The sequence below is a fragment of the Coffea arabica genome, chromosome 4c (genome assembly GCF_036785885.1).
Source record: "Coffea arabica cultivar ET-39 chromosome 4c, Coffea Arabica ET-39 HiFi, whole genome shotgun sequence".
NCBI classification, from domain to species: Eukaryota; Viridiplantae; Streptophyta; class Magnoliopsida; order Gentianales; family Rubiaceae; genus Coffea; species Coffea arabica.
This window is the reverse complement of record NC_092316.1, coordinates 51,150,559-51,162,921: the sequence shown is the minus strand read 5'-3', so window position 1 is coordinate 51,162,921 and position 12,363 is coordinate 51,150,559. Positions and strand designations below refer to the sequence as shown.

General features: G+C 33.3%; 1 protein-coding gene across 1 annotated transcript; it reads right to left on the bottom strand.

Annotated features, from left to right (window-relative positions):
* Positions 1-6,569: 6,569 nt before the first annotated feature.
* LOC113741116 (ABC transporter A family member 9) lies at positions 6,570-12,205 on the bottom strand. The gene is given in 16 exon segments (XM_072045017.1): positions 6,570-6,779; positions 6,881-7,057; positions 7,147-7,227; positions 7,313-7,615; positions 7,699-7,842; positions 7,963-8,052; positions 8,127-8,203; positions 8,497-8,614; positions 9,033-9,286; positions 9,376-9,535; positions 9,755-10,114; positions 10,218-10,403; positions 10,487-10,677; positions 10,885-10,965; positions 11,070-11,304; positions 11,775-12,205. Coding segments are annotated over 16 exon segments (3,036 nt in total). The 5' UTR covers positions 12,144-12,205.
* Between the last annotated feature and the right edge of the window lie 158 nt (positions 12,206-12,363).

Sequence of the window (12,363 nt, the reverse complement as noted above, 5' to 3'; positions counted from 1 at the left end):
AGCTAAAAACTTCGAATGCGGATGATTGATTTCTGCCTGCTTTTGACTTCTTAAACCAGCAAGCAAAATTATCCTTCCACCGGTAATTGGAGAAAGTAGTATTACTGTCTTATAATCATCACTAACTTCATCAAAGCATATTCCAGAGGCGACTGCTATATAATTCTCTGTCAATAGGCTGAGTTGGAGAACTTTTTCACATCATCTAATGGAGGGATTCCATAAGTAGATTCACCAAATGGTAATCACTAAAGTCATCAAATAATTAAATAATAATATTTATTTAATCATGTAATTGGACCACAAAAAAATAATAATGGTAGAGCAAACAAATATTATTTATGCAAACAATTATCTTTTGCTAAGCAAGCTAAAAGAAAAGTTCACAATAAATTCAAAGAAATTCACTAGAGAAAACCTAACAAAAGAGGGATACCTCCAGTTAATTTAAAATAAAGTTTTAAAGATAATTGGCCAAAATAGATGGAAAGTATGCAAATATTAAATTATGATATTAACAACAGAATTTTTAGTGCATAAAAAATATCATGTATCATGATACTATAAACACGTGCAAAGCATGTGACCCATTATCATTTGCTTTAATTATAAGTAAGCAAATTATTATTTGCTTTTTAAAATTACCAAAACGCCTAGGATAAAAACAAATGAAGAAATCCTAGATAGATTAGTCACAAATCCAAGATAAATTTAAGTTTTTTTAATTCCATAGCTTGTAAAATTGAAAAAGTGACTACTTACCAAATGAGGAAAATCATCTAATTATTGACTTGTAATGATGATTGTTGATTGATGACAACATTGACGATGAGAATGATTATAATGGTGGTGATAAAAACGAGACGGTACTGATGACAATGGCAACAGTTACCTTGATTTGGGATATAGCATTTAATTAAAGAAGTGAAGTGATTATAAGGGTAAAAAGAATGAGTGAAGGTTTTGATAAAACAAGAAAAAGGAAGAACTTTTAGAAGTGAAATAGACTTTAGGCACGTATTATTTCTTTAGCAAGATTTTTGATAAAATTTGTTGATTGACTCGAAAATTGACTCAGTCAAGACTCACTGATTCAATAAAATAATCTCTTTGACTTGAAAATTGACATCATAAACATATCATATATTAATTTAAGAAGTACTCTATTGTATTGGACACTTATTGGTGCACTTAAATAAATTCTAACATGTTATTTACATATGCATAACCACAATTATTCCACCTCTATATTTAGACACTTTTCTAAATTAATTATAGTTAAAAAAAACCGACACCTAAGAGTCTAAAACTCCTCTTGACAAGTATAGATTAGCCACTCATTAACGAAGCCTTTAATTTAAGCATATTACTTATCTAAATTAAAATAATTGTAGAAACTTCCTTCTCACACTGCAAGGCTGGCAATACTACTAGTGCAGAAATTTTCGTGCTAGAACAAGTCTGCACAAAAATTGCAAAATACCCATTGCTAGAATATGGTATTGGTAGAAGTCATGGAAATATTTTATGAAAATAGTATTAGGTAATGAATGGTATTTATTTATTTAGATAAATGGTAATCACCAGAGTCATCAAATAATTAAATAATAATACTATTTAATCATTTAATTGGACCGTAAAAAGTAATAATGGTAGAGCAAACAAACATTATTTATGCAAACAATTATCTTTTTCTAGGCAAGCTAAAAAAAGTTCACAATAAGTTCAAAGAAATTCACTAGAGAAAACATAACAAAAAAGGGATATCTCAAGTTAATTTAAAATAAAATTTTAAAGATAATTGGTCAAACAACAGAATTTTTAGTGCATCAGAAATATCATGCATCATGATACTCTAAGCACGTGCAAAGCACATGACCCATTATTATTTGCTTTTATTATAAGCATGCAAAGTATCATCTCCTATTTTAAATTATCAAAATGCCTAGGATAAAAACAAGTGAAGAAATACTAGATAGATTAGTCACAAATCCAAGAGAAATTTAAGTTTTTTAATTCCATAGCTTATAAATTTGAAAAAGTGACTACTTATCAAATGAGGAAAATTGTCTAATTAATGACTAACTTGTAATGATGATTGTTGATTGATGACATCATTGAGGATGAGAACGATTATAATTGCGGTAATAAAAATGAGATGGCATTGATGACAATGCCACCCCTGACTTGGAATATAGCATTTAATTAAAGAAGTGAAGTGATTATAAGGATAAAAGAAATGAGTGAGGGTTTTGATAAAACAAGAAAAAGGAAGAACTTTTAGAAGTTAAGTAGACTTTAGGCCCCTATCGTGTCTTTAACAAGATTTTTGATAAAAAATTTTGATTGACTCAAAAATTGACTAAGGGCCTGTTTGATAAATAAAAAAGTGATGAAACTTAATTTTTTGAGACATTCAGATGTTTTGGGTGTTTGATAAATAAAAATCCATTTGCTGAATCTGTTAAACGGTATTAAAATTGTGTGTATTTTTTCAGCACAGAAATTGTAACCGAATGCTTAATTCTGATAAGAATCAACAGAATTACTTCAACTACCTTATCTTATCTATCAAATCTATTCTTATTTGTTAATTATGTTCAAAATTCTTATCTAATTAAATAACCTGATATTCTCTATTCAAAATCTTTATCTAATTAAACAACTGGTATTTTCTATCAACGGTTTTCTACTTCTCTTTTCTCCTTTTTTAATGATTTTCACATTTTTTCCATACTCCTCATATAATATATTTCATCTTTTATATTAATTTGATTAAAAATAAATATTGTCATTTTAATACCTATCAATTTTAAGCTAATTAAATCATAGGTTCTATTTCTTTTTGGGTGAAAAGATATAAGGGCAAAATTGTAAAATTTAACTCATTAAACATTTGGTTATAAATGTTTATCAGACAGTATAAATAGGTTCAGCATTGAAATTTAGGCATTCATATATTTTTTTTCAGTGCTTAAAATTTAGCAAATTAATTGTTTTAGTATTCAAATTTCAGAATTCAAAATTCAAAATTCAGATTTAAGTTTATCAAATGGAACCTAAGTCAAGACTCACTGATTCAATAAAATAAATCCTTTGACTTGAAAATTGACATCATAAACATATCGTATATTAATTTAAGAAGTAATATATTGTATTGAACACTTATAGTATAGTTAAATCAAATCTAACTTATTATTTACATATACGTAATCACAATTATTACACCTCTATATTTAGACACTTTTCTGAATTAATTATACTTAAAAAAACCGACACCTAAGAGTCTAAGACTCCTCTTAACACATTGGCCACCCATTAATGGAGCCTTAAACTTTAACATATTACTTACCTAAATTAAAATAATTGTAGAAAATTCCGTCTTATGCTGCAAGCCTAGCAATACTACTAAAGCAAAAAATTTCGTGCTAGAACAAATCTGCACAAAAATTCCAAAATATGCTATGCCAGAATATGGTATTAGTAAAAGTCATGCAAACATTTTATGGTAATATAATTAGGTAATGAATGGTATTTATTTATTTAGGTAAATGATAATCACTAAAGTCATCAAATAATTAAATAATAATATTTATTTAATCATTATTTAACCATAAAAATAATAATGGCAGAGCAAACAAACATTATTTATGCAAACAATTATCTTCTGCTAAGAGAGCCAAAAAAAAGTTCACAATAAATTCAAAGAAATTCCCTAGAGAAAACATAACAAAAGAGGGATACCTCCAGTTAATTTAAGATAAAGTTTTAATGACAATTGGTCAAAAAAGATGGAAAGTATGCAAATATTAACTTATGATATTAACAACAGAATTTTTAGTGTATCAGAAATATCATTTATTATCATACTATAAGCACGTGCAGAGCGCGTGGCCCATTATTATTTGCTTTTATTGTACGTATGCAAATTATCATTTGCTTTTTAAAATTACCGAAATGCCTAGGATAAAAACAAATTAGGAAATCCTAAATAGATTAGTCAGAAATCCAAGATAAGTTTAAGCTTTTAATTCCATAGCTTATAAAATTGAAAAAGTGACTATTTATCGAATGAGGAAAATCGTGTAATAAATGACTTGTAATGATGTTTGTTGATTGATGACAACGGTGAGGATGAGAACGATTATAATGGCGGTGATAAAAATGACAACTTTACAGATGGCACCGATGACAATGGCGACGGTTACCTCTGACTTGGGCTATAACTTTTAATTAAAGAAGTGAAGTGATTATAAGGGTAAAAGGAATGAGTGAGGGCTTCGATAAAACAAGAAAAAGGAAGAACTTTTAGAAGTGAAATAGACTTTAGGCCCCTACAATGTTTTTAGCAAGGTTTTTGATAAAAATGATGATTGACTCGAAAATTGACTTCGTCAAGACTTTATGATTCAACAAAATAATCCCTTTGACTTGAAAATTGACATCATAAAGATATCATATATTAATTTAAGAAGTATTCTATTGTATTGGACCTTATTACAACATTTAAATCATATCTAACTTATTATTTACATACACATAATCACAACTATTACACCTTGATATTAGACACTTTTCTAAATTAATTATACTCTTAAAAACTAACACCTAAGAGTCTAAGACTCTTCTTAACAAGTACAGATTGACCATCCATTAACGGAGCCTTTAATTTAAACATATTACTTACCTAAATTAACATAATTGTAGAAACTTTCTTCTCATACTGCAAGGTTGGCAATACTACTAGAACAGAAATTTTCGTGCTAGAACAAATCTGTACAAAAATCCCAAAATACCCTCTACTAGAATATGGTATTTATAAAAGTCATGGAAATATTTTATGATAATATTAATAGGTAATGGATGGTATTTATTTATTTAGGTAAATGGTAATCACTAAAGTCATCAAATGATTAAATAATAATATTTATTTAATCATTTAATTGGACCATAAAAAATAATAATGAAAGAGCAAACAAACATTATTTATGCAAACAATTATATTTTACTAAGCAAGCTAAAAAAAAGTTCACAATAAATTAAAAGAAATTCCCTAGAGAAAACATAACAAAAGAGGGAAACCTCTAGTTAATTTAAAATAATGTTTCAAAGATAACTAGTCAAAAAAGATATTAAATTATGATATTAGCAACGGAATTTTTAGTGATACTACAAGCACGTGCAGAGCACGTGACCCATTATTATTTGCTTGTATTATAAGTATGCAAATTATCATTTGCTTTTTAAAATTACCAAAATGGAAGAGGAAAAAATTGGATCACTTTGATAGATTCTTGTACTTTCTTGCTACGAATTTAATCTTGTCTTGTCTTGTTTATTTTTATTTTGTTTCATTGTTTCTTATTGCTCTTAATATGGTATTCGCTATCTCAGAACTGGGACCTTGAAGTTGAGGTCGTTACCCTCAAAAAAAGAAAAAAGGAAAAAGTTGAAGTTGTAGAGCTTATGTAATGTCGGTGTGCAGTATAATGCCCAATTACTTTTGTGAGATGTCTCCATCCTCGAATATATCATTAATTACATATAATAACAAAACTCTCAAATTTCACTGATAACAGTAATAAAACTCCCTAATTATAGATAGATTAAATGACCTAGTAAACATGTCTTACAATCACAAAAATTTTCTAATAAAATACTAATTCTTAAATAATAAAAACTTGATTTGACTAAAACATTGCGAAATCACAATATAGAAACTTCTATTTCTTAGGCTTGATTTAATATTCTGTCATATTAAGTCTGTAATGTTGCTCGAGTATTATTACCTTAGCTCTAGCCGAATTTTGTACTTCAACTGGTGGGATTTTTTTATTTTTTTAGCCCCTTTTTTTGATGGCTCTTAAGTGGTTTTCTGGTGCAAGAACGTACATCTCAATTGTAAAGAAAAAACTGCGATTACTGGTATATTCTGCAATTCTTGACTGGTACAATATAAGCAAAGAAGGGAATACAAGGACTGCGATTGCCAGTAGTCTAGGACTTAGTTTACTTTTGCATGATCTGTTATTGCCTTACAATTTTCTGGGCACGTGCCCAGAACCTTAAATTTTTGCAGCTCAATGCATTTGCTCAATTGGCTGTTGTAGCTTGAACAAAAAATTGTGCTTCTCGATGGTTGGACTGCAATATTTGAGATTGCTTTAATCATGTTTTCATTTCTCTGATTATGCAGGATCAATCTCTTAATCCAGAGCAAAGGAAACAAGAAACAGCACTTTCATCCAACTGACAAGGGGAAAAAAAAAAACAAATGCAGATGGAGTTTTGGATGTCATTTGAGCCTTTTGGTTTCTTTGTAACATTTGTCTTCTTAAAACTAATGTCTTTGAGTTGCTTGGCTTGCATAAATTTATGTTTCAAATCATTTGCGCCAGAGGTAAGCTTTTTGTTATGTCCGCCCACCTTGCAACGTGAATCCATTGGCAAAGGCAAAATATGCAACTGTATTGGCTGAAAGAAAATGTGCAGGACAACGTTTCTTTAGTTCTTCGACAAACAATTATCCTGCCAGATGATTGATGCCTGCACAACATTTCCTTCTCTCGCTAACAGCAACTGCAGCTTTTCCTTGTTGAAGTAACTGGGGAGGCAGCAGTTAGTTGGAGGTCTGGTGGCACTGGCTTTTCAGCTGAATGACCAGAAATGCAGAGATTGCCTGTATCATCCTGTGCCCAGAAGATATCCACCATAAGGCCTCTGGGATTCTGGCGGGACTCCGCTCCTGGAATTTTAACATACTCCGCTCCAAGAGGCACCTGCAAGATGATTGTTGAACAGCATTCTTTTGTGATTTTTACCATATTCTTTACCCTATCAAAATCATTCAAAACGCAAAAGCTAAACTAATGGTTCTTGCCTGCAGTGTGGCCCCTGATGGCAAGGTCAAAGTTTTCATGTTCTCCTTAGGATTCAATGTTTGTAGCGCTGCTTTCTTTGCTATAATTAGGAAAACTTCTTCAAGCGTCCCGAGACCTAATTGGATGCTTTTGATGCCAAATTCGCTCTCTCTCTTTTCCAGCTCAGAAAAGAATCGCTGATGAAGGAATGGAAAATCATGCAGTCAAGAAGGACAATTGTAACTTTGGCATCAGTAATTACAAAGACGAACTCAGAGGAACTTACTGCTAATATCTCTTCCTCAGCACTTGGTAGAGTAAATGTCAACATGTATTCGTTTTCCACTTTTGGTTCAACATTGAGCCGCTGTAAGATATACAAGGAAAATTTTAAACAGGAATTTATTGATGCGAGGAGAAACATTGACAATCTTATTATCAAGGAATCATACCTGTTTGAAAAAGAGTTTCACAGCTTCTCGATGCTTTGCATTGATGTCATTCTCTCGGGACAAAATATTGTAAAGGCTTTTGGGGAATGTTACCTTTGCAGCATAACCTGAACCAAATCTTGACTTGAGCACAATAGAGGTGCCAATACAGCGAAGCATACCCTTTGCCATTATTCCGATGCGATCTGATAAAACATCAGCTTCAACCATAGAATGTGTTGTGAGGATGATAGAACGCCCTTGCTTTGCATTCTCAATTACATTCCAGATGCGTCTCCGAGTAACAGGATCCATTCCAGTTGTCTACAAATTTGTTAATGGATTTGATTTCAAATAATAAATGGATTAAACGTATTCAGGAGGAAAATAGTTCAAGTGCTATATACTGGTTCATCCAAGATAAGAAGTTTCGGGTCTCCAATAAGAGCAATTGCTAAACTTAGTCGGCGCCTTGTACCCCCACTGTAGCTTCCTGCTCTTACATTAGCAATCTTGTCAATGTCGACATCAGCCAGCAAACGTTTCACTTCCTGTAGTTGTGTAAATTGAGAAAGTTAATGCTAATAAGAAAAACTAGTTCTGTAAACTGCAAATGCTAAATGCAGAGTAGAGAGGTAGGACCATTCAATAGAGTTTTTTGCAAAACTCACTGATTTCCGCGTAGCCGTGGGCAAGCCTTTTATACTAGCGAACAGATGGAGATGTTCTTTAGCTGATAGTGCATTCCAAAGAGAGTCGAACTACACAAGGTAAAAATTGCTTTGGCTTCTTTGTTTTGAACTTTGTTGAAACTTTGGGAAGGATGAAAAGTTACCTGCGCACAGACTCCTACCAGTCTTCTGATTGTTGACATTCCTTTTGAGCTTCGAATAGAATTGCCGTAGATGAGTGCTGCCAAAAGGAAGCAAACTTGATTATATCTGTACTTTTTCTATCAATCAATCTACAATCCTTATTTGAAAAGGTAATGGGGCAGCTCCATTTAAGTTTTCTTTCATTCAATCCGAGTTGATGTAATTCTTGCAAGATTTGGTATATTTCTCATTGAGTTTTTACATATAAGGAAAGTTGATGATTGCACAAAATGTCGTAAGAATTACACCAGCCAACGACAGATTCAAACAAAACTCAAGTGGGCATGCCTGTGTCCATTTCAAAATATAAAAGACAAGCAAAATCTTTACCATCTCCATGAGTCACAGGAGTGATTCCCGTCAAACAGCTTATTAAGGTAGACTTGCCAGCTCCATTTGGTCCGAGGAGACAGAACAACTGATTCTTTGGGAAATTCATCCAGAGATCCTGAGAAGAAAGTTCATATCACGTTGTAATGAATGCATTATCTTCATTGAGACCTCGAAATTTTGTGCGATAATGACAGGGGGGGGGGAAAAGAGAACACATTTCGTTACTATTTTACTGAGGACACAAGCTGTTTTTCTGCTGAGGAGAGTACTAAATAAAAATAACCAAATGCTGTTGCTTAGATCTCAATTGTGCTCTGGAAACTACCATAAGCATGATCTATGTTCCCTTTGTTCCTAGACAAAAATTTAAAAAAAAAAAATTTACAGAAAACATTAGTGAAAGCCTTTGAGATTGCAAGAAACAACTGAAGCATTTATATGTGAAGATATGCCTTCTTTGAAGTTCACTGTTCAGTTTGGAAATCCAGATCTCTCATTACTAATTCCAGTTACGTCAATATGAAGATTTTTACCTTCACGGCCACAAAAGGTTTTGTAATCTTGCATGTACAGCAAAAATAGCAAAAGCAGAACCGGTGGCAGCTTATCTTTAATGCCATAGAATATGACTTAGTAAGGCCACGCAACTGAACAGCAACATCTGGATCAACGGTTCCTTCGATTGTTGCTTTTTTGACAGATGCTTCCTCTTCATGAACATCCTCATTATCCGGAGTGAAATGATCCGGCTGTGTAGGGGACCTAGATGCAAGATGTCTCATGTCCTCTGCATTATGAGGTGAGAAATGTACTGTCAATTATAGCACCGATCGTGGATGCCAGAAATCATAATTACAACATGGGTTGCTGTTTTACCTGTCAAGTTACTATCTCCTCTCCCTGTCCAATAGCTTGGTTTCAAGAAGTATAGACGTGATTTTCTCAAACCAGCAGAGTTGGGGACTATATTATCAAAATAAATAGCCACAAGAGACCAGAAAAAGAACAAAGAGACAAGCCATAAATAAAAGTAGACCTGCCAATGATAAGAATTGATTTGTTAAAGTGTCGACAATAGATATCAGCTGTTCAACTTGAATAATGAATAAAGTGATTTGATCACTGAAAGCATGAATACGTGAGATCAAAATAAGGAACAATAAATAGTGGAAGAGAGCTCTGAACCAAGGATGCTCGTCAAAACAAGTATTGATGGAGCATACTTGTAAACGAAGAGGATTTGAAGCTTTCGTACCATTGAAACACAAGGATCTCCCAGTAATTTGCACTCCGCTCGTTGACTCCACCTAATGCCACCTTCCCTTGCTGCCTCTTCAAGCACGGTAAAACCTCCAGCAAAAGGATTAGGTGGAAAAAATGACCACAAGATGCGATAATTACTATTTTTCACTGTTCCGTCGTAGAATAGCGAAGAAAAAATCTAATAACCAAAAGCAAAAAGGGTCAATAATCATAGAATTATTACAATGAATGATTGTTCTGGAGAAGAGACACTTGCCACTGTCACAAGTCCAAAAGCAAGGATGAAGAAGCCCACAGTTGTGGCTGAAGACGACTTGCTGAGTAGGGTTGAAATCATGAATGCAAAGCTAACCTAAGATTTTGAGGCAGAAGATTTAGCCATAATTCCAACAGTGATGCTGACATTGATTGCAAAAGCAATAAGGGAAAGGCACAAATCCAGTGATGGAGCTTACCATGCTAATCATGAAAAGGAAAAATAGAAGGAATACTAGGAAAATATTGTTTTTCATGAAAACATCATCTCGAAACATTGTCCCAAAAGCAACAATAAGCAAAGACGTCAGAAAAGCCATGAACCCTTCCCATATGAACCATGAAGTCCAGTAGGCACTGTCGTAGAGGCCCATTATACTCATTGTCTGCAACACAAATTGTAGTATGAGGGGAAAAAAAGTACCAACTTGATGTTGCTGATCTAAAATCAAAGTACAAGGTCAACTACCTGTCGAAGTTTCAGCTCTTTCTCCAGAACCAGAGAATGAATTCGATATGTGAAACCAAACATAGCAACTAAAAGATAGAAAATTGCTGGAAAGCTGGCTGCAAATAAATTATTCGCACCGCTATCCGCAGAGTCAATGTTTCTGTGAGGGTCTGCAGAACCAGCATCAATGCTTGAACTGAGATCTGATGCTGGAATATCACATCACCAGTTTAGTCAGGTGCTTGATGAAAATTTAAAAAAAAATCAGAGAACTTAAAAAGTTCAAGAACCTAAAAAAGCAGAGAACTTCAAGTTTTCGGAAATGTGAAAAAACATGTAATGAATCTGAGATATGAAACCAAACAGAGCAACTACAAAAGAGAATAGTGCCGGAAAACTTTCTGCAAATGGATTACCATCGTAGCTATCTGAAGAGTCAATTCTTCTGGGAGGGTGCGCAAATTCTTTTAGACCAACATTAAAGCTGAAATTGGGATCTGAGAATTAGGTATCAAACCACCAGTTCATTCAGGTAATCAACAAAAATCTAATAAATCAGAGAACTTGAGCTATTCGTTGCAAAGCAAATTACAATAACTACCTCCAATTAAGGATCTAGAAATTTCACGCGATACAGCATACTGAAGGGGCACTTGAAACTTGAAAACAGGATCCTCAATTTGCCTTCCAAATTCAAAAGAAGAAGATGAATTGATTTCTATACCATATCTTATTTCCTCGGCATTTCTTTCAAAAAGGTGTAGAGCTCCAGGGCAACGCATTGGATTATCCAAAAGCCATTTATCCAATTCATCTTTTGTTCTAAATGATTTGACCTGCACAGAAACATAAATCCCCTAATCGTGCCAGCAAACCTTAAAACACATAACCATATAATGTCAGTAAATAAAGAAACTCAGAATTCTCCGTTCTTGGTTCCATTAACTCAATTAAACTTTTCCTTATTCAACTGCTACATATAGTTGTGAAACATCATATATGTATCATATCCGCCAAAAAAGAAAAAAAAAAAAGAAGAAGAATACAGTGGTTTGATTGATAGCTTTATTGTATACCAAGGAGGGCTCTAATCAACATGGCATAAAAACTAGCAAAACTTCACACACCATGGAAAATCTAAAGGATTTCACTAAACGAAGTGAAAAAGAAAAAAAAAAAAACCTTATTCCATACCCATGCATGCAAATGATTATAGAGGGAGACAAAGAGGAATTCATCAATCAGTAGAATCTTTACCGAATTCCAAAATGGGGGAAAACAAAGGGGGAGACAAAAGAAAATTTACCTTACTCTGACGAATTGTGCGACCAGGGTTGTTAGTAATGATGCCATTGACAATGGACTCAAGTCTTTGGTTTCCACTGCCACTCCAAACAAAGTCAAAACATGGAACATTGATGATCAACTTGTCCTCACATGCAGGAATTGGAGGATTAGTGATGGGTTTGGGATCACGAACTTTTGCAGAGAAATTAGGTCTGCTCTCTGTGTAGTTATTGGTCTTCCTTAATGCAAACATAAAAGCAATGAAGAAGAATGAAGAGAAGAGTTGAAGAAATGTTGATCTTCTGTTTCTCCATGCAAGAATGAAGTTCTTCCTAAGCAAAGCATTGATTTGCTGCAACAAGAGTGAAAACCCACTTAGCAATTCCATTGATTCAGTAGTCTCAAATGCTTCTTTGCCTTCAAAGTTTTCCTTTTGATCCCTTTCTCTGGAACTCTTCAGTCTTCCCTATATCTTTGTCATTTTGCGAAGTTTAAGGTTAAAATGCTGACAAGACTCTTTCTGGTTTGCGGTGCCCTTGGGATCCGTGAGACTTTAATTCATCCCGGCAAATTTGTGCCGATTTTCTTGAAATTGCCCAAGCAAAAGA